Source organism: Erinaceus europaeus, chromosome 4 (assembly GCF_950295315.1).
Source record: "Erinaceus europaeus chromosome 4, mEriEur2.1, whole genome shotgun sequence".
NCBI classification, from domain to species: domain Eukaryota; kingdom Metazoa; phylum Chordata; class Mammalia; order Eulipotyphla; family Erinaceidae; genus Erinaceus; species Erinaceus europaeus.
This window is the reverse complement of record NC_080165.1, coordinates 21,382,316-21,404,628: the sequence shown is the minus strand read 5'-3', so window position 1 is coordinate 21,404,628 and position 22,313 is coordinate 21,382,316. Positions and strand designations below refer to the sequence as shown.

At 49.8% G+C, this 22,313-nt stretch overlaps 1 protein-coding gene across 1 annotated transcript; it reads left to right on the top strand.

Moving 5' to 3' along the window:
- The first annotated feature begins 585 nt into the window (after positions 1-585).
- ANKRD54 (ankyrin repeat domain 54) lies at positions 586-20,887 on the top strand. The gene is made up of 8 exons (XM_007519331.3): positions 586-1,030; positions 5,654-5,701; positions 12,028-12,126; positions 18,707-18,778; positions 19,086-19,133; positions 19,206-19,330; positions 19,417-19,524; positions 19,832-20,887. The coding sequence occupies exons 1-8, from the start codon at positions 706-708 to the stop codon at positions 19,904-19,906; spliced, it is 900 nt and encodes a 299-aa protein (XP_007519393.1). The 5' UTR covers positions 586-705; the 3' UTR covers positions 19,907-20,887.
- The last annotated feature ends 1,426 nt before the right edge of the window (positions 20,888-22,313 follow it).

The window sequence follows — 22,313 nt, the reverse complement described above, 5'->3', positions numbered from 1 at the left end:
GAGAGAGGAAGGGGAGACAGTGAGGGGGAGAGAAAGATAGACACCTGCCCTGCAGACCTGCTTCACCGCCTGTGAAGCGACTCCCCTGCAGCTGGCGAGCTGGGGACTCGAACCCGAATCCTTATGCCGGTCCTTGCGCTTTATGCCACCTCCACTTAACCCGCTGTGCTACGGCCCGACTCCTGTCTTTTTTGTTTGTTTTGTTTTTCCTTCCTACCTTCACTGATTCCAAATCCAAGCAAATGTTCAACTGCTTGAGTTTAGCTTCCTCACCTTTGTGATTGGGTGGAGATCATCTTAACATGATTGGCTAAAGCCTGTGCCTGTAATGTTTCCCATAATGCGATGGGGATAAGCGGGGAAAAGAATGTGTTGAATTCAGCTCTCTTATTGGCTCCGGTAGAACCTACGGCGAGGGCGTGGGCAGTCCCGAACTGTGATTGACTTGCATGTGCGTCAGTCACGGTGCCGGAAGTCAGCTCCATTGGCCCCCTTGTGCTCGATTGGCTGTAGGTCCAGGCTGATGGGTTTTCATTGGTCGGGGAGCACCTTGCCGGCCCAGTCCTCCTGCTCGGTTGCCAGGGCCGCACGCCGGGACCGCCCACCTTCCCGCTGACAGCGAGGCTCTGGCTGGAGGGAAGTGGGTCCGCTCTCTGGTCGGTTGGGAACGAGGCTCTGCCGCCAGGCCCGCGCCGAGCCGTTGCCATGGCAGCCGCCGCCGGGGGCGCGGAAGGCGAGTCGCGCTCAGGCCGCTCGAGCTCTGATGGCGAGTGCGCGGTGGCGCCGGAGCCACTTACCGGCCCAGAGGGCCTCTTCTCCTTCGCAGACTTCGGATCAGCGCTGGACGGCGGCGCCGGCCTCCCGGGCCGGGCATCGGGCGGGGCGCAGTCCCCGCTGCGCTACCTGCAAGTCCTGTGGCAGCAGGACTCGGAGCCGCGCGATGAGCTGCGCTGCAAGATCCCCGCCGGCCGGCTGCGGCGCGCGGCCAGGCCCCACCGCCGGCTCGGGCCCACCGGCAAGGAGGTGCACGGTGAGCAGCCTGCAGCCCCCGGAGCTCGGATCGCCCCGAGCCGTCCCTCGATGACAGGGTCATAGCTGCTCTGGGCCGGGAAAGTTAAAGAAAGACGTCTGCTTGCCACTTGGTTGATGCGAACAGCAGCTTTTCATGATTGCAGGCATTTGTTAATAGATAATAAAACAGGATGCCAGAGAAGTACCAGGGGAGGCCAGAGCCAGTGATCAAGCTTATTGAATGAAATCATGGACTCTGCTGCCTCAGGCAGACTCTAGAACCAGTCAGCCTTGGTTTTCTTATCTATAAAACGGGTACATGTTTTTACAGGGATGTTTTGAGACCTAAGCGAGATAGTGGACACGTAGCTGTTATCCTGACTTGACTGTGCACTCAACACTGCTGTACTACTTTTTTCCCCTTTCCCCAGAGCACTGCTCAGCTCCGGTTTATTAGTTGTGTGGGGCATTGAACCTGGACTTTGGAGCCTCAGGCATGAAAAAAAATTTTTTTTAATCTTTTATCTATTATTGGATAGAGACAACTATCTTGTGAAGCTTTCCCCCAGCAGTTGGGGACCAGGGGCTCCAGCCTGGGTCCTGGTGCACTGTAATGTGTGCGCTTAACCAGGTGCACCACTGCCTGGCTCCGCATGAAAGTTTTTTGCATAAGTTATGCTAACTCCCTCATCCTCTGCACTTTATTTTTAATTATAAATTTGTTGTATATTCCCACCTGCAGGGGAGTCGCTTCACAAGCAGTGATACAGGTCTGCAGGTGTCTATCTTTCTCTCTTCCTCTCTGTCTTCCCTTCCTCTCTCCATTTCTCTCTGTTCTATCTAACAACAATGACATCAGTAACTACAACAATAAAAAAGCAAGGGTAACACAAAAAGGGAATAAATAAGTAAATATTTTTTTAAAAAAGAAAACATAATATTAAAAAAATGTTGTATAGTATTTCTTTAGTTTTTACCAGAGCACCACACAGCTCTAGCATATCCTGGTGTTGGTGACTGAACCTGGGAACTCAGAGCCTCAGGCATGAAAGCTTTTTGCATAACCATTATGGCTCCTCAGCTCATTCTCTATACTTTTAAAAGAAGTGTTTATTTAATGAGAGAGCTACTGGAGCACTGCACAACTTTGGCATGTGGTGATGTCAGGATTGGAATCTGGGCCCTCAGGGATAAGAGTCCTGTACTCTAGCCTCCAGCTACCTCCCTGGCTCCCTTGTAATCATTTCTAATCCTCCTCTAACACATTGAGAACCAGATAACTCATTTTACTGCAGAGAAAATGGTGGCTCAGTAATTGCCTTGCTGGTTTTTGAACCCAGGGCTGCTGTGCACGAACTCCTGCTCTGCTGTGTTTACCTTTTTGTCTTGTGCTTTAGGAATGAGGGAGCAAGTGCCCTAAAAGATTTAAGTATTGGTACTCTCGGGCCCAGAAGATAACATGTGGTTATGCAAAACAAGGTCCCAGGCTCAATCCCAGCACCACCATAAATTAGAGCTGAGCAGTGCTCTGGTCAAAAAAACAGAAAAGAGAGGCCAGTGGTGGCACATCTGGTTGAGTGTACATGTTTATAATGCTCCCCGGTTCAAGCCCCTGGCCCCCCCCTGCGGGGGGAGAGCTTCAGGAGTGGTGAAGCAGTGCTGCCGGTGTCTCTGTCTCTCTCCCTCTCTTTTTCCCCCTTCTGCTCAATTTCTGTTTGTATCCAATAAATAAAGATAATAAAGAATTTTTTTTTAAAAAAAGAGGGGGGTCGGGCAGTAGCACAGTGGGTTAAGAGCACATGGTGTGAAGTGCAAAGACTGGCTTAAGGATCGCAGTTCAAGCCCTGGGCTCCTCACCTTCAGTGGGTCGATTCACAAGCAATGAAGCAGATCTGCAAGTGTCTACCTTTCTCTCCCTCTCTCTGTATTCCCATCCTCTCTCTCCCTTATTTTTAGTTAAAATTTTTTAAATTATTTTTTTAAAGATTTTATTTATGAGAAAGATAGGAGGAAAGAGAGAAAGATCCAGACATCACATGTGCTGCTGGGGATTGAACTCGGGACCTCATGCTTGAGAATTCAATGTTTTATCCATTGTGCCACTCCTCTCTCGATTTCTCTCTGTCCTATCCAACAATAAGGACATCAATAACAACAACAATAATAGCCACAACAACGATAAAAAAACAACAAGGGCAACAAAAGGGAAAAAAATAAATAGCCTCCAGGAGCAGTGGATTCATGGTGCACCGAGCCCCAGCAATAACCCTGGAAGCAAAAAAAAAGAAAGAGAACATTTAGTCCCCTTCTAGGATCTATCCATATCTTACAGATATTATGAAGTTTAAATAATAATTTTTTAAAAAGATTTTTAAAATTTATTCATGAGAAAGATAGGAAGAGAGAAAGAATCAGACATCACTCTGGTACATGTGCTGCCGGGGATTGAACTCAAGACCTCATGGTTGAGAATCCAACGCTTTATCCACTTCACCAACTCCTGGACCACTAAATAATAATTTTAAAGTACTATACAAACCATAAAATAGTTCTTGAATATAATTACCTGTTCTGTATTTGAATAACAACTGTTGATTGTTCTGTAATGACAAAGGCTTTGCTTCTTATAACCTCCTAATTTAGAAGTGGTGTCATTGGAGGAGAAAAACATTTCTGCTCAGAAATAACCAAACCTGGGGCCGGGTGGTGGCATAGCTGGCTAAATGGACATGTTACAATACTCAAGGGTCTTGTTCCCCACCTGCAGGGGGAAAGCTTCACAAGTAGTGAAGTAGTGCTGCAGATGTCTCTCTTTCTTTTATTAAATATTTCTTTATTAAGTTTTTTTTTTAATTTATTTTCCCTTTTGTTGTTTAACATTGTTGTGGTTATTGATGCATTGTTGTGGTTATTGATGTCATTGTTGGACAGAGAGAAATGGAGAGAACGGGACGACAGAGAGGGGGAGAGAAAGACAGACACCTGCAGACCTGCTTCACCGCTTGTGAAGCAACTCCCCTGTAGATGGGGAGCCAGGGGGCTCGAACCGGGATCCTTAAGCCAGTCCTTGTGCTCTGCACCACGTGCGCTTAACCTGCTGCGCCACTGCTGACTCCCTATTAAGTATTTCTTAACTGTGGTCTGGGAAGTGGCACAGTGGACTCTCAAGCGTGAGGGCCTGAGTTCGATCCCCGGCAGCACACGTACTAGAGTGATGGCTGGTTCTTTCTTCTTCTACCATTGTCATTAGTAAAATCTTAAAAAAAAAAAAAAAATAGGGGCCAGGTGGTGGCACACCTGCTTGAGTGCACATGTTACAGTGCACAAGGAGCAGGGTTCAAGCCCCCAGTCCCCATCTGCAGGGGGAAGGCTTCCCAAGTGGCGAAGCAGGGCTGCAGGGGTCTCTCTGGCTCCTCTCTCTGGCTCCCCCTTCCTCTCAATTTCTGGCTGTCTCTATGCAATAATAAAGATTTTAAAAATCTTAAAATATACATTAAAATAGTTCTAATTATCTTTATTTATTGGATAGAGATAGTCAAAAATCAAGAGGGAAGGGGAAGATAGAGAGGGAGAGAAACACTTGCAGCCCCACTTTACCACTCACAAGCTCTCCCCCTATAGGAGGGACTGGGGGCTCGAACACCAGGTCTTGGGCATTGTAATACGTGCGCTCAACCAGGTGCAACACCACCCAACCCCAAATATTTTATTTATTTATTACTGGATGAAGACAGAGAGAAGGAGGCTGGGTGGTAGCACACCAGGTTAAGCGCACATAGTACTAACTGTAAGGATCCTGGTTCGAGCCCCCGGCTCCCCACCTGCAGGGGAATAGATTCACAAGTGGTGAAGCAGGTCTGCAGGTGTCTGTCTTTCTCTTCCTCTCTCTGTCTTCCCCTCCTCTCTCCATTTCTCTGTGTCCTATCCAACAACAATAACAGCAACAGCAACAATGGAAAAAAGATCTCCAGGAGCAATGGATTCGTAGTGCAGGCACTGAGCCCCAGGGATAATCCTGGAGGCAAAAAAAAAAAAAAAAAAAAAAGGGACAGAGAGAAGTTGAGAGGGGGAAGGGGAGGTAGAGAGAAACCTGCAGCCCTGCTTTAATACTTGTGAATCTTTCCCCCTGCAGTTGGGGGCCAAGGTCTTGAACCTGGGTCCTTGTACACTATAATGTGTGTGTGTTTAACCAGGTGCACCACTGCCTAGCTCCCTCCCCTTTCTGTCAATTTCTCTATTAAATAAATACAAACAGTGTGTGTGTGTGTGTGTGTGTGTATGTGTGTGTGTGTGTGTATGTGTGTGTGTGTGTGTGTGTGTGTGTGTGTGTGTGTGTGTGTGTGTGTGAATTAACCAAGCCTAAGTAATTTGGGTTTGTGTTTTTTGTTTGTTTTTCCACAACACTGCTCAGCTCCAGTGTCTGGTGGTGCTGGGGATTGAACCTGGGACCTTTCATGCCTCATGCTAGAAAGTCTTTTTGCATAACCATCTTATTATCTCCCAGCCATATATTTTCTTTTTTAGGTAGTTAATTTGTTTGCCACCAGGGTTACCGCTGGAGCTCAGTGCCTGCGTAACTGCACTGTTTCCAGTGCCTATTAATTTATTGTCTTTAACTGGCACTATTTTTTACTCCCCACAGCTCTGAAGAGGCTGAGGGACTGCGCTAATGCCAATGATGTGGAAACAGGTGAGTATACAGAGCAGACTGGTCAGGGAAGGTACCCAGGTATCCTGGATGAGTGCTGAATTCAGCCTGCCAGCCCCCATCTCCCCACCCCACCAGTTATTATTGTCAGGCTGCAGTCAGCTCACAGAAGTTAAGTCAGGCTTAGATATTCCCTCTTGCTACTTCCCTGTCACTGTAGACATCCTGGTGTCACATTTGTAGGGAAACAGAAGTCTTGGCTGAGAAATAAAATTGCATGTTGTTGTTGTTGGAATTGTATCTGAAAGTTTTAGTTACAGGTAAGGAAGGAGAGAGGGACTTGGTAAACTGGGACCTACAGTTGCCACCCGTTTTTCTCTCTCTGATCCCGTGACTTCTATTCCCAATCAAAATTCTAGTAGAGAAGGAAAATATTTGATTTAGCTCATTCATGATCTTAAGTAAGGGAATCTAAAGAACCAGAAGCTTCTATCAGTCAGCCAGCCACCCACTTCCTCTGTATTTGATGTGAGGGCTCTTGAGTCCCACGTAAAAGTTATCTGCATTCTATTGGCCTGGGCCGTTAGCAAAGTCTTCTATCCGGCCGGCACTGAGGAAGGAAACACCCACCACCCCTTGAAATACCCAGAATAAATGATGTTCCATCAGAGCAGAGATGCCACTTTGGACTCACTCTGTTGCTCAGTAGATGAGCCACGTTTCCACCACGTGCCCTGTAGAGCCGGGAAACTGGCACATGGATCCCTCTTCTGCCACCACAAAAGTCTCCCGCCAGCCAGCCTGGCAAATTTGAGCTGCACACTGACATCTTCTAGCCAGGAGCTCCTGCTAGACAGAGCGTTAAGGAGAGAATACAGAGTTATCAGTAGAGGTGGCAGCCCTGGGGAAGGCCATGCCTCCCTGCTCAGGGCCTTCTTTCCCTGCCTAGGGAACATTTTACAAATATTTATTTGTTTTACCAGAGCACTGCTCAGCTCTGACTTAATGGTGGTGCTAGGGATTGAACCTGGAGCCTCAGGGATGAGTGCCTGTTTGCATGACCATATGCTCTCTCCCCACACCATCACTGCAGCACATTCAATGATAGAGCTCAAACTTGGAATCTCATGCTTGCGAGTCCAACTTTATCCACTGCACACCTCCTGGGTTACATAGGAAGTTTCTTTTTTCTTTTTAATTTATTATTATCTTGTTGCCTTTGTTTATTGAGGGTTTTTTTTTTTAGATTTTTAAAAATATTTATTTATTTATTCCCTTTTGGTGCCCTTCCTGTAGTTATTATTGATATCGTTGTTGGATAGGACAGAGAGAAATGGAGAGAGGAGGGGAAGACAGAGAGGGGGAGAGAAAGACAGACACCTGCAGACCTGCTTCACCGCTTGGAAAGTGACTCCCCTGCAGGTGGGGAGCCAGGGGCTCCAAGCAGGGTCCTTATTCTGGTCCTTGCACTTCACGCCACATACACTTAACCTGCTGTTCTACTGGCTGACCCCCCTTTTTCTTTTTTTTTTTTTCTTTCTTTCTTCCTTTTTTTTTTTTAAACCAGATCACTGCTCAGCTCTGGTTTATGGTGGTGTGAGGGATTGAACCTGGGACTTTGTAGTCTCAGACAGGAGAGTCTGTTTACATAACCATTATGCTGTCCACCCCTGCCCAGGATTTTTTTTTAAATATTTATTTATTATTTCATAATTTGACAAGACAGAGAAACTGAGAAAAGGGGAGATAGAACAGGAGCTACCTGCCGAGCTGCTTTTCTGCTCAGGAAGCTTTCCTCTCTGCGGCTGGGGACTGGGGCCTTGAGTACTGGTCCTTGCACATGGTAATATGTGCTCAACCAGGTGTACCACCACCTGGCCTCAGGAAAATTTCTCAATTGTTTTGAGACTGATTTCATTTTTATCTGTAAATTAAGGGAAAGCATTTTACTAGCTTTCTATGGTTGTAACAAATCACCACAAACATAGTAGTTTAAAATAGCGCATGTTTTTCATACAGTTCCATAGGTCAGAAGTTAGCACCAGGCAAAAATCAAGATGTGAACAGGGTTTTTTTTTTTTTTTTTTTTCTGGCAGCTCAAGGAGGAGATTCTGTTCCCTGCCTTTTCCAGCTTCTAGATGCTGCCTCCATTCCTTGACTTGTAGACTTCTGCCTCTATCTTCAAAGTCAGTGGTTGTAGACTGAGTGCTCCCTGACCGCCACCCCTCTGGTGCTCACAGCAGGAAAATGTTCTCTGATGAAAGATTCATGGGATTAGATTGGGCCTTAGTGATCCAAGACAAACTGCCCATCTCAGCCATCCTTTAATCATATATTTTTTTCCTTAATAGAGGGAGAGGGTGAGGCAGAGAGGGAGTGAGAGACAGAAGGAGAGACACCTGCAGCACTGCTTCACCACTCATGAAGCTTCTCCCCTGCACATGGGGACTGGAGACTTGAACCCAGGTCTTTGTGCATGGTAATGTGTGCACTCTATTGACGGCCACTACTCAACCCCTGTAAAATCCCTTTGTGCCTTTGTGTGTAAGATGATATCCATAAATTCTAGGGATCAGAGTGCAGATGTTTTTAAGGTTTTTTGGTCTGCCTTCCTCAAGTGAATACTGTTCTGTTCTGTTGGTGAGATGCTGTCCAGCAGGTAGAATGTGAGCACTGATTGCAGACTCTGGTGCACTCAGACATGGGGAGGGGCCACCCAGAGAGTGGGGCGATGTACCACAGGCCTGGAAGCAGTTCACCTCTCATGGTGTGGCTTAATGAGTCTGCCTGGAAACTAGAGGGCTTTGCAACCCTTTTTGCTTTCTTGTCTTTTGCATGACTTTTCTTTCTTTTTTATTTACTTATTCCTTTTTGTTGCCCTTGTTTTATTGTTGTAGTTATTATTGTTGTTATTGATGTCATCGTTGTTGGATAGAACAGAGAGAAATGGACAGAGGAGGGGAAGACAGAGGGGGAGAGAAAGATAGACACCTGCAGACCTGCTTCACTGCCTGTGAAGCGACTCCCCTGCAGGTGGGGAGCCGGGGGCTCGAACCGGGATCCTTACGGGGTCCTTGCGCTTTGCGCCACCTGCGCTTAACCTGCTGTGCTACCACCCGACTCCGTCGCATGACTTTACATAGCTTGGAACGTTCAGGTAGCAACCAAGGTTGCTCCTCTTGGATTCTCTCTCTCTCTCTCTCTCTCTTTTTCCTGATTCCTGTGCTCTTATGTTTTCTAGTATCTCTAGTGTGTGGCCAGAGGATATTTTTATTAGACTAACCTTGGACAGAGAGTCAGGATTCATGTGGCCTTGTTATTTTGAATTGAAGTACTGGGGTTTCCCATTCCAAGTCTCACGGACCTGTCTTCAAGTCTGAATGACTTGGCTTTTCCAGGTCTTCTAGGACACTCACTGTGAAACTGGCGGTAGGACCAACTTCTTCACTTCTTTTCTTTTCTATTCTTACTTAGATCTTACTTATTAACATAAGAAAGGGAAGGGAGAGAGACAGAGAGGAGAGAAAACATCTTTTCCTTACTCTGGGACGTGCAGAGCTGGGGATTGAACTCATGCCTGAGAGCACATGCTCCTGGGTTGCATGGAACTTGCTATTTGACCTTTGTTTCGTCTCCTTGACATTGTTGTCTTTGGTCAAGGTACTGACTGAGGCGGACAGTGCCTGCAGGACAGCACTCGCTTGCTCCCACGGCAAGCCTGTGCGACAGGGAAAATGACGGGCGGGGAGACAGCATGGCGGCGACGCAAAGAGACTCTCACGCCTGAGGCTCCAGAGTCCCAGGTTCAACCCCCCCCCCCCACACACACACACACCACCAAAAGCCAAAGCTGAGCAGTGCTCTGGTTAAAGGTGCAAGTGGGGGCCAGCAGGTGGCTCACCCATTAGAGTGCATGTTACCATGTGAAAGAGCCCGGGTTCGAGGTCTAGTTTACCACATGAGAATGACAGCCGGGGAAGCGTCCTGAGCAGTAGAGTGGTGCTGCGCTCTGTATCTCTCTCTCTCTCTCTCTTCCTCTCTCTCTCTCTCTCTCTCTATATATATATATATATATATATATGTATTCTCTCTTTTACTCTTCCCTTCTCTATTTTTATCTCTTTTTAAAAAATTTTTTTGTATTTATTTATTTTTCCCTTTTGTTGCCCTTTTTTATTGTTGTTGTTGGATAGGACAGAGAGAAATGGAGAGAGGAGGGGAGACAGAGAGGGGGAGAGAAAGACAGACACCTGCAGACCTGCTTTACTGCCTGTGAAGCGACTACCCTCCAGGTGGGGAGCCGGGGGCTCAAACCGGGATCCTTACGCCGGTCCTTATGCTTTGCGCCACCTGCGCTTAACCTGCTGCACTACCGCCTGACTCCCTTTTCTCTGTCTCTTACCTTCTATCTAGGGGAAAGAAAAAAATGGCCCCTGGGAGCCATGGAGTTGTGTTGATGCTGAGCTTCAGTGCTAACCCTGGTGGGGACAAAAAATGTGCAAGCATTTCTAAAAAAAAACGCCCCTCCCTCCAAAATCTGAAGTTACTTGCTTAGTTAGAGAGGTGTATGTCCTCGTGCCAGAGCCCCCCTTGGTTTCTGCCTCCTGGTCATGGGTAAACACAGCTCAGACATTTCACATGTTCACCTCACCCCCTGGACCAGAGCATCCGGGTCTGTAACACAGACTCGATGGCTGTGTGGCCGAGGGGCCTGGCTGGTGCTCATTGAGCAGTCGCAGTTACACTCATGTCTCATAGCAGAGCAGTCAGCAGTCGAGTAGCAGGGCTCTGAGGAGATGTGGGAGAAAGTGCAGCTAACTCAGCCTGAGGAGGGAGCTGTACTTTGGAAGAACTCAGATCCTTGAGAGGTTTGCTGGGGGAAGGAGCCTAAACCACTGCTTGCTGTAAACTCACAGTTGGCAGCAATTTTCACATTTCAGTTGAATGTGTGCAGGTAATGCAAACTCACATTGGGTAATGGCTCCCTACTTTTCAAAGACGCGATTTCATTTCCATTATTCTCGTCACAGCAGCTCTGCCTGTGGGCAGGGTAGAGATTACTCCCATTTGCTAGAGAACTGAACCCCAGATACTTTCAGGCCAGCTCTTTCCATTCCATTATCCTCTGGGCAGTATGTACTCCCTCCCTTCCTCTTTCTTTCTTTCTTGGGAGGGGGGAGTACTGGAGATTGTACCCAGATAATCATACAGGTGAAGCATGTACTCTGCCACTGAGCCCAGCCCCCTCCCACCTGCTCCCCTTTGCTTGCTCTGGGCCCTGGGACTTGTGCTTTGTGCTCCCTAAAGGGCTTCTTCCTGGGGACAAAGCTGCTGGGAGACATCGGTCATCATCTGGGCCAGCCGTGTCCAGCCGGGATGGTTCTGAATCCAGACTCACAAGGATGGCGCCAGAGTCTGTGCTGGAGACTTCTGTGTCTCTGGCATTTTTGACTTTAGGCTACGATCCTTTTTTTTTTTTTTTTTTAATATTTATTTATTTATTTTCCCTTTTGTTGCCCTTGTTTTTTTTTTATTTTTTTATTGTTGTGGTAGTTATTGTCATTATTGATGTCATTGTTGTTAGATAGGACAGAGATAACTGGAGAGAGGAGGGGAAGACAGAGGGGGAGAGAAAGACAGACACCTGCAGAACTGCTTCACCGCCTGTGAAGCGACTACTCCCCTTGGGGAGCCGGGGGCTCGAACTGGGATCCTTAAGCCAGTCTGTGTGCTTCGCGCCATGTGGGCTTAACCCGCTGCGCTACACCCGACTCCCTAGGCTAAGATTCTTTTCTGACATTTCATCCCTGGACAGGTAGTTTAAGCACCCAGAACCTGAGGTCCTCTGTTGTTTTGTCAAAACCAGCCTCTTGGGGACGAGGCGGTAGCGCAGCTGGTTAAGCACACATGATGTGAAGCGCAAGGACCAGCGTAAGGATCCCGGTTTGAGCCTGTGGCTCCCCACCTGCAGGAGGTTCACTTCACAAGCAGTGAAGCAAGTCTGCTGGTGTCTATCTTTCTCTCCCCCTCTCTATCTTCTCCTCCTCTCTCGATTTCCCTCTGTCCTATCCAACAATAACAGCAATAACAATAATAACAAGGGCAACAAAAATAGGAAAAAATGGCCTCCAGGAGCAGTGGATTTGTAGTGAAAGCACCAAGCCCCAGCAATAAACCTGGAGAAAAGAAAAAAAAAAAAATAGTCCCTTGTCGTGGCATCCACTGTGGAGCCAGCACCCAGGAGGCACTAGCCTTCACCTATGTGGGATGCTGTACCTGGAGGGGCCCTGAGTGTCCCTCAACATCTCTCAGGAGTGCCGCTCAGCTAACACTGTCGCTCTCTCCCTGCTCCGTCTTGGTGCTGTCAGTGCAGCAGCTGCTGGAAGATGGTGTAGATCCCTGCGCAGCTGATGACAAAGGCCGCACCGCGTTACACTTCGCCTCCTGCAATGGCAATGACCAGATCGGTGAGTCAACGGCAGGGGTTTCTGCAGCTTGCACAGTCAGGGCTGCTGAGTAGAAGGAAGAACCAGCAGAGAGGTGCCCACCCCTCCTCTTCTTACTTCCACAGCTTGTGGAACAGGTTGGGAAGCGGTCAGCTTGGACAAGTAGTATAGCAGACTCCAGGGCCACAGCCACCCATCAGTTCATTCAGATAACATTTACTCACCAGTCACAGCAGCAGGGCAAGGGCAGCCTTTGTTTTGCTTTGTTTCTTAAAGGTGTGTGTGTGTGTGTGTGTGTGTGTGTGTGTGTGTGTGTGTGTGTGTGTGTGTGTGTGTAATTTACAGTAGTGGCCTGTTTCCCTGAAGACACTGGTGCAGCCACCACCCAGATCAGGGAGAGGACATTTTCAGCACCCCAGCAGCCACCTCTTGCCTCTTCCAGCCCTCTCCCCGTGTGGGCCTTATTCACAAAAGACTGGCTTTGTCTGCCGGGTTTTGAATTTCACACAGTGGAAGCATGTAATATACACTCTTGTATTTTAGCTTAATTTTTTTAATGTAGTGCCAGAGCCTTTACCACTGAATGGCCTGTTTGAGCCAATTCTTTTTCTTTTTATTTATTTACTTTTATATTTATTTCTTTATTCCCTTTTGTTGTCCTTGTTTTATTGTTGTAGTTATTATTGATGTTGTTGTTGTTGGATAGGACAGAGAGAAATGGTGAGAGGAGGGGAAGACAGAGGGGGAGAGAAAGACAGACACCTGCAGACCTGCTTCACCGCTTGTGAAGTGACTACCCCTGCAGGTGGGGAGCCGGGGGCTCGAACCAGGATCCTTCTGCCGGTCCTTGCACTTTGCGCCACGTGCGCTTAACCCGCTGCACTATTGCCCAACTCCCTGAGCCAATTCTTTCATTATTTTAAAGAGAGGTAAACATAGCAAAGTACTGCTCCATCATTCATGAATCTCTTGCTGGCACTTTCCATGGTGCTCCTGAGTAGTGCTAAGGCTCAAACCTTGGTACAGGTGACCTCTCTCCTGCCTCCCTGTATCTTGAGCTCTTACTCTCAGTGTTACCTCCCTGAGTCTTCATCCCTTGCTGCTATATAAACCAGTGGTTTCTCTTTTTAATTTTTTTAATATTTATTTATTTTCCCTTTTATTGCCCTTGTTTTTTATTGCTGTGGTTATTATTATTGTTGTTATTGATGTTGTTGGATAGGATAGAGAGAAATCGAGAGAGATGGGGAAGACAGGGGACAGAAAGACCTGCTTCTGGGAGTCGGGCTGTAGCGCAGCGGGTTAAGTGCAGGTGGCGCAAAGCACAAGGACCGGCATAAGGATCCCGGTTTGAACCCGGGCTCCCCACCTGCAGGGGAGTCGCTTCACAGGCGGTGAAGCAGGTCTGCAGGTGTCTATCTTTCTCTCCCCCTCTCTGTCTTCCCCTCCTCTCTCCATTTCTCTCTGTCCTATCCAACAACGACAACAACAATAAAAAAAAAAAAGAAAGAAAGAAAGAAAGAAAGAAAGAAAGAAAGAAAGAAAGAAAGAAAGAAAGAAAGACCTGCTTCACCGCTTGTGAAGTGACTCCCCTGCAGGTGGGGAGCCGGGGCCTCAAACCGGGATCCTTAACGCGGGTCCTTGTACTTCGCGCCACCTGCGCTTAACCTGCTGCGCTACCTTCCAACTCCCTTTTTTAATTTTTTGTTTTTTTGAACCAGAACACTGCTCAGCTCTGGCTTACGATGGTGCAAGGGACTGAACCTGAGACATTCGAGCCTCAGGCATTAGAGTCTCTTTGCATCACCGTTATGCTGTCTACCCTGCCTGTCTTTCCCTTTCATTTTTTTCTCTTTCTTCTCTTCTCCTTCTCATTATTATTCTAATACTATCTTTATTGGACAGAGATAGCCAGAAAGAGAGAGGGAAGTGGGTGAAGGAGAGGGAGGGAGACAAACATCTGTAGTGCTGCTTCACCACTTGCAAAGCTTTCCTGCAGGAAACCGCCTGCAGGAGGGGACCAGGCGTTCCCGGATCCTTGAGCATTGTAACATGTGCGCTCAGCCAGGTACATTACCACCCGCCCCTTCTTAAATTTTGTTTGTTTATTGAGAGGGATGGGAGAAGGAGAAAGAGAACCAACCATCACTCTGTTACGTGTGCTGCTGGGGATTGACCTTGGGAGCTCACGTTTTCTTCCATACAGGATTATTGCCAGGACTTGGTGCTAGCACTCTGAATTCACTGCCCCACATGGCCATTTTTTTCTTATTCTTTTCTTTCTTTTTTTTTTTTTAAACCTTACTAGATAGGATAGATAGAAATTGAGGGGGTCGGGCGGTGGCGCAGTGGGTTAAGCACATGTGGCGCAAAGCATAAGGGCCCGTGTAAGGATCCCGGTTTGAGCCCCCGGCTCCCCACCTGCAGGGGAGTCGCTTCACGGGCAGTGAAGCAGGTCTGCAGGTGTCTGTCTTTCTCTCCCCCTCTCTGTCTTCCCCTCCTCTCTCCATTTCTCTGTCCTATCCAACAACGAACAACATCAACAATGGCAATAATAATAACCACAACGAGGCTACAACAACAAGGGCAACAACTGGGGGGAAAAAATAGCCTCCAGGAGCGGTGGATTCATGGTGCAGGCACCCAGCCCAGCAATAACCCTGGAGGGGAAAAAAAAGAAATTGAGAGGGAGTGGGTGAGAGAAAGATAGACATCTGCAGACCTGCTTCACCACTTGTGAAGCATGTTGCGGCAGGTGGGGAGCCGGGGCTCCAACCCATGTCCGTGTCCATGGTGCAGTGTGCACTTACCCGGGCGCTCCTGCCTGGCCTGAGAGAAACTGAGGAGGGGGGGAGAAATAGAGACACCCGCAGACTTACTTCACCACGAGGGAATGAGGTGAGGGGGGGAGAAATAGAGACACCCGCAGACCTACTTCACCACGAGGGAATGAGGTGAGGGGGGAGAAATAGAGACACCCGCAGACCTACTTCACCACGAGGGAATGAGGTGAGGGAGGGAGCAATAGAGACACCCGCAGACCTACTTCACCACGAGGGAATGAGGTGAGGGGGGAGAAATAGAGACACCCGCAGACCTACTTCACCACGAGGGAATGAGGTGAGGGGGGAGAAATAGAGACACCCGCAGACCTACTTCACCACGAGGGAATGAGGTGAGGGGGGAGAAATAGAGACACCCGCAGACCTACTTCACCACGAGGGAATGAGGTGAGGGGGGAGAAATAGAGACACCCGCAGACCTACTTCACCACGAGGGAATGAGGTGAGGGGGGGAGAAATAGAGACACCCGCAGACCTACTTCACCACGAGGGAATGAGGTGAGGGGGGGAGAAATAGAGACACCCGCAGACCTACTTCACCACGAGGGAATGAGGTGAGGGAGGGAGAAATAGAGACACCCGTAGACCTACTTCACCACGAGGGAATGAGGTGAGGGAGGGAGAAATAGAGACACCCGCAGACCTACTTCACCACGAGGGAATGAGGTGGGGGAGGGAGAAATAGAGACACCCGCAGACCTACTTCACCACGAGGGAATGAGGTGAGGGAGGGAGAAACAGAGACACCCGCAGACCTACTTCACCACGAGGGAATGAGGTGAGGGGGGAGAAACAGAGACACCCGCAGACCTACTTCACCACGAGGGAATGAGGTGAGGGAGGGAGAAACAGAGACACCCGCAGACCTACTTCACCACGAGGGAATGAGGTGAGGGGGGGAGAAACAGAGACACCCGCAGACCTACTTCACCACGAGGGAATGAGGTGAGGGGGGGAGAAACAGAGACACCCGCAGACCTACTTCACCACGAGGGAATGAGGTGAGGGGGGGAGAAACAGAGACACCCGCAGACCTACTTCACCACGAGGGAATGAGGTGAGGGGGGGAGAAATAGAGACACCCGCAGACCTACTTCACCACGAGGGAATGAGGTGGGGGGGGGAGAAATAGAGACACCCGCAGACCTACTTCACCACGAGGGAATGAGGTGGGGGGGGGAGAAATAGAGACACCCGCAGACCTACTTCACCACGAGGGAATGAGGTGGGGGGGGGAGAAATAGAGACACCCGCAGACCTACTTCACCACGAGGGAATGAGGTGGGGGGGGGAGAAATAGAGACACCCGCAGACCTACTTCACCACGAGGGAATGAGGTGGGGGGGGGAGAAATAGAGACACCCGCAGACCTACTTCACCACGAGGGAATGAGGTGAGGGAGGGAGAAATAGAGACACCCGCAGACCTACTTCACCACGAGGGAATGAGGTGAGGGAGGGAGAAATAGAGACACCCGCAGACCTACTTCACCATGAGGGAATGAGGTGAGGGGGGGAGAAATAGAGACACCCGCAGACCTACTTCACTACGACGGAGGCGTCTCCCTGCAAGTGATCCTAACTGGGTGAGCCACCACCTGGCCCCCAGGATCACATCCTTGAGAGTTTAATATCTTATCCACTGCACCACCTCCCAAATCACTTTTTTATTTCTTTGTTCCAGGATACAAATACTTTTTAAAAATGTAGATGTGGGGGCTGGGCGGTAGCACAGCAGATTAAGCGCACGTGGCGAAAAGCACAAGGACCTGCATAAGAATTCCAGTTCGAGCCCCCAGCTCCCCACCTGCAGGGGGGTCACTTCACAGGTGGTGAAGCAGGTCTGCAGGTGTCTGTCTTTCTCTCCCCCATTCTGTCTTCCCCTCCTCTCTCCATTTCTCTCTGTCCTATCCAGCAACAACAGCAGCTATGACAACAATAACAACCATAACAAGGGAAACAAAATGGGAAAAATGGCCTCCAGGAGCAATGACTTCGTCGTGCTGGCACCAAACCCCAGTGATAATCCTGGAGGCAAAAAAAAAAAAAAAAAAAAAAAAAAAATATATATATATATATATATATAAGTATATACATATATACACATACATATATGGCGTGCATTTTCTGAGCTTGTATTTTCATTCTCTGAATGCTGTTTCCCCTCCCCCCCATAGTAGGGGAGAGGCAGAGAGAGAGAGAGACACCCCAGCATTGCCCCACTCATGAAGCTTTCCCTGTGCAGGTGCACACATGTGTTGACCAGGGTTTCTAACACGGGTCCCCGCACATGGTTAAATATACGTTCTATCATGTGACATCGACCCTCTTGTAAATCATTATTTCCGAATAAATGAAAAAAAGGGGGGGTGGAATAGAAATATTGTTTGGGAAGATGATGTCAGAATTGAGAGTAGAACTAGGAGGCAGGACTAGGGCAGAGAGCTGCTCACAACCATAAAGAAGATATATAAATGCATTGAACTGTTTACCATAATGATCTGACCTAGGGCCCAGATCTAGTCATATTTACCACTGGAGCTTGTATGACCTCTGAGTCTCTGTCAGACTGAGCTACCAGTCCTTAGTCATAGCCAGTCTTCCGTAAGTGGCAGGGTAGTCTGATCCAGCCTCCCTTCAGAGAGTTGGGGCAATCCCTACCATTGCTAGTTCATAGTGAGGGTATGGTCCTGCAGAAGCCCACAAAAGGGCTTACGGTGATGTTGCCAGTGAGTGTGGCCAGTGACAGTAGTGAGAGGGATCTGTCAGAGATCTAGCCCATATTACTTGTGGGAGAATCCAAGGGTTCTTGTCTGGGAGCCCGGGTGTCCAAAAGTTTTCTTCCTCTCCTCCCTCTCCCTACCTTCCCAGAGTCCTTTGCTTTGGTGCAAGTCCAGGGCTTAATATACTACACCACTTCCTCCTTTCCTATTTTACAGTTAATATTTTGTGTTAAATTTAAGAAATCTTTGCAAATTTTAATATTTTGTGTTAAATTTAAGAAATCATTGCAATGCCATGAAGACATCCTCCTGTGTGTTTCGGTTTCCTGCTTTAGCTTTCACATTGGCACTAGGGTCCCTCTTGAATTAATTTTTGTATATCAGGTGAGACGACCTGACCTCACTGTATTAATGTCCAGGACCCAAGTCAGTCCACCAGAGCACATGTCTGGGTGATTGATGAACCCTGGGAAAAGCAGAGCCCACCCATGAGGTGACCCAAAAATACCAGGAAGGGGGGTGCCTTGTGTCTTAGCCCTGTTCCGTGACGAACCCCTGTGGGAAGAGCAGGCAGTGCCCTGGAGCCTCCATGAGCAGTCTGCTGCAGCTGAGAGAAGGTTCCTTAATCCTTAGAATTTTAGTCCTGGGGCCAGGAGGTGGTGCACTCAGGTGAGCACAGCTGTTACAGTGTGCAAGCACCCAGGCTTAAGCCACCAGTCCCCACCTGCTGGGGGAAGCTTCACAAGCGGTGAAGCAGTGCTACAGGTCTCTCTTTGCCCTCTCTGTCTCCCCCTTTCCTCTCAATGGATAATAAACAAATGAATCTTGCCCCATAACACCTGCCCAGGCCCAGAATTCCTCCCAGAATGCTCAGTTCCTCTGAACCCCGTGTGAGTGTGAGTGAAGGAATGAGCCAACACAGAGAAACGTGTTTGCTGTCCTTTGCTGAGTGAGCCTTTCTAAATAGGGTAGGTGTGGGGGTTGGGGTCCAGTCAGCGGGAGACTCTGACAGCCTCTCGAATTCTCCTGTTTCCAGTGCAGCTACTCCTGGACCATGGGGCAGATCCCAACCAGCGGGATGGTCTGGGGAACACACCTTTGCACCTGGGTAAGTGCCTCAAGGCTGCCAAGATGCCCTTCCCTGCAGCACAGCCAGGCTCCTCCCCTGGAACTAGCCCCTTGCTCACTAGCTGGCTCTTACCTGGGCAGAACTGATGTCTTAGTAGATCCCCCCTTCCCCTGCAGGGACTCATGGCAGTCTCCCCAGCTGTCTAGGGAGGGAGCCTGGTTACTGGATGCCTCGAGGTATCACCTGGCACCAGCCCCCCAGACATACAACCTTGCTCCCTCCAGTGGGCACAGTGGGCCAAGCTCCTGTGCTCCTCAACTCTCGTGTCTCTGTTCTTCCTCCTCAGCTGCCTGCACCAACCACGTCCCTGTCATCACCACACTGCTACGAGGAGGTATGTGGGACCCCACTTCTCCCCCCTTACCTTCTCCCGAGCATGCTCTCCTCCACCTGCTTCCTTCCACAGGGGCCCGGGTGGATGCCCTGGACCGCGCTGGCCGCACGCCCTTGCACCTGGCCAAGTCCAAGCTGAACATCCTGCAGGAGGGCCACTCCCAGTGCCTGGAGGCCGTGCGGCTGGAGGTGAAGCAAGTGAGTGTCCTTGTGCGGAGCCCCTGGCACCACACCTGCTCCAGTGCCAGAGTTCCTGGGTCACCTCACTCTACCCCCCCCTTCAGATCATCCAGATGCTGAGGGAGTACCTGGAGCGCCTAGGGCGGCACGAGCAGCGAGAGCGGCTGGACGACCTCTGCACGCGCCTCCAGATGACCAGCACCAGGGAGCAGGTGAGCGGGCGCAGGGCCACGCCCAGGCCTGGCTGCAGTGGGACAGGGACACGGCTGGGGGTGGGAGTTACACTCCTGGGGACCCGGACTCTCCTGTCCACTTCCTGTGAAGCCACCCAATGTCCCCTCTGGGGCAGGCTGGGACCACTGGGTGCCAGGATGCTTAACTTTACCCTTGCACAAGTGTTGGGTAGTCAGAGTGAAGCTGCCTGCCACATGCCCTGGGAGGAGAGACAGTCCTTATGATGTTGGTGAGAGACCGGCCGGTGGGGGGACCGCACCGCAGAGCCTTGCTTTTGTTCTGCAGGTAGACGAAGTGACCGACCTCCTCGCCAGCTTCACCTCCCTCAGCTTGCAGATGCAGAACTTAGAGAAGAGGTAGCAAGAGCCTGCCGGCCTACACCCAGCCCCGTGCTCTCATTGCCATGAGAAAGCCAGCAGCCTGGAACTGTGGGGCTGCCTTTATCTGGGGTGGGGGAGGCTGATCCTCAGCCCCAGATGCCATGGAGCGGAGATGCTCTCCCACTCACCTCACAGTGCTCCAGCCACAGCCTTCAGAGCCACGGCCTCCTTCTGCTCCCCGCCTCCCCCCCAGCGGCCACGCCTCAGCTCCGGCTGCCGTCACTCTCCTGGCAGGCTGTATTTCTCCGTGACCTCCTGCTGGCACCTTCAGCACCCCCCAGATTCTTCTTGGGCCTCTTTCCAGCCACGGGCATGTGAAGCCACCTGGGTGTGGACTCAGAGTGGGCCTCTGGCCTGGGGGCTTCCAGGCTGGCTCTGCACCACGGAGCAGCACTAGAGTTAGACTCACCACATACCATTCAAGGAGATTGCAGGTTCTCTTGCTGGGAGGGGAAGGCGGGTAAAGCCTAGTCCTCAGAAACAAGGTTAGGAAGCATCCCACTGGAGTCAGCAGGGGTCCCCACCCTTGTTCTCCCAGCCATTCAAAGGCCCAGAGGGCAGACCACTGCAGCCTAGTTGTAGTAAGTAGGCTGAGGAGTTATCTGCAAGATGTCCAGGGACCTGTGACTATCACCTTGTGTGGCAGAGGGGACTTTGCTGGTAATTACGTCTTTAATTGAGGAGATGCCCTGGCTCATCCAGGCAGGATGCTTTGCAGGAGGGAGCAGGGTATCACAGAGGAAGTAGGAGACAAGTGAGGGAGGTGGGGAGGTGGAGCAGATTGGGAAGGGAGTCACATGCCAAGGTAGGTAGGCGTCCTCCAGGAGCTGGAAAGGACCAGGAAATGGACTCTCACCCTGGACTTCTAGAATGAGCCAGTCCTCTGTTCATTTTACTCCAGCGAGACTGACTTTGGAATTCTGACCAACAGACATGTAAGAGAATAAACGCGTGTTCTTTTCAGCCCCTAAGTTTGTGCTGATTGGTTATAGCAGAAACAGGAAATGAATATGCTGCTGAAGGCTCCAGTTCACCGGTGGGAGCCCTTTTCTGCCCCCAGGTGCAGAAGACCCCTTTGTTGTGTGACACAAACACACACCACCCCTTGAGACACAATACTGAAGAAGGGCCTACCGGCTTGCCCTGTCCAACCGGGGCTTCAACCACAGAGCAAGTTTTTAAATTTTATGTATTTATTTTATTTGAGGGAACAGAAAATTAAGAGGGCAAGGGAGATGGAAAGGGAGAGACAGACACCTGTAGCACTGCTTCACCGCTTGTGAAGCTTGTCCCTGCAGGCAGAGGCTAGGGACTTGAACCCAGCTCCTAGTGCATAATACGCACACTTAGCCAGGTGTGCTACCACCCCTCCCCTCAACGTCAGAGTAAAGGCAGACCCTTCCTGCCATTAGAGCTATCCTGCCTCTGCCCCACTTCCCCACGCAGAGGGAAGCCTGACTGCTTTTCAAAGGAGGGGAAATTGGGGGCTGGGCAGTAGCATCCCCAGCTGAGTTCACACATTACCATGTGTGAGGACCTGGGTTCAAGCCCCTGTTCCCCACCTGTAGGGGGGAAGCTTCACCAGCAATGAAGCAAGTACTTGCAATGAAGCAAGTGTCTCCTGCTCTCCCCCCCCCCAATTTCTTTATGTACCTTTGAGGTACTACAAGGCCCCATGAGGGGGGAGCCAAGAGCCCCACCAGGACATTGGGGAGTGTGGTGGTGGCCCCAAGACTAGGAGAGATGCAGAGGGAGCTGTCCAGGGTTCCCAAAGGGCTGGAGCTGCTGCTGTTGCTGCTCGAAGGAGTGCAGTGAGAAGAAGAGGGACAGGCAGCTTTTTTCCTCCCCTTATCTAGCTCCTAATTCCATCTCTGTGAGCCTGTCCACCTGAGACCCAGCTCCCAGGGCCCATGGCCCCATGGCTGCACTTGGCAGTGGAGAGGCAGGGTGGGGAGGAGTGGACATCACACTCAGGTGAGGCCTCGGAACCTGCGTGCCTGGGCCTCCCCTTCCCATACACAGCGCAGCCAGGCTGATCACAGTGGAGGGAGTTGAGGCAAAGTCCTTTGGAGAAGTATGAACCCACAACAAAGGAATCCTAAAGCAACCAGAAGGACAGAAATCACTAAAGTTAGGGCAGAAATAAATAACATTGAGAATAGGAAAACCATACAAAAGATCAATGAAAGTAAATGTTGGTTCTTTGAAAGAGTAAACAAAATCGACAAACCTTTAGCCAGACTCACAAAACAAAAAGGGGAGAAGACCCAAATAAATCAGATAGTAAATGAAAGAGGAGATATCACAACAGACACTGCAGAAATTCAACATATCATGCGAGGCTTCTATAAAGAACTATATGCCACCAAGCTAGAGAACCTGGAAGA

Coding starts and splice junctions, on each gene's coding strand:
- ANKRD54 (XM_007519331.3), top strand. CDS start 706: ATGGCAGCCGCCGCCGGGGGCGCGGAAGGCGAGTCGCGCTCAGGCCGC. Junction 1,031..5,653: donor CACCGGCAAGGAGGTGCACG/GTGAGCAGCCTG, acceptor TACTCCCCACAG/CTCTGAAGAGGCTGAGGGAC. Junction 19,331..19,416: donor TGCGGCTGGAGGTGAAGCAA/GTGAGTGTCCTT, acceptor CCCCCCCTTCAG/ATCATCCAGATGCTGAGGGA.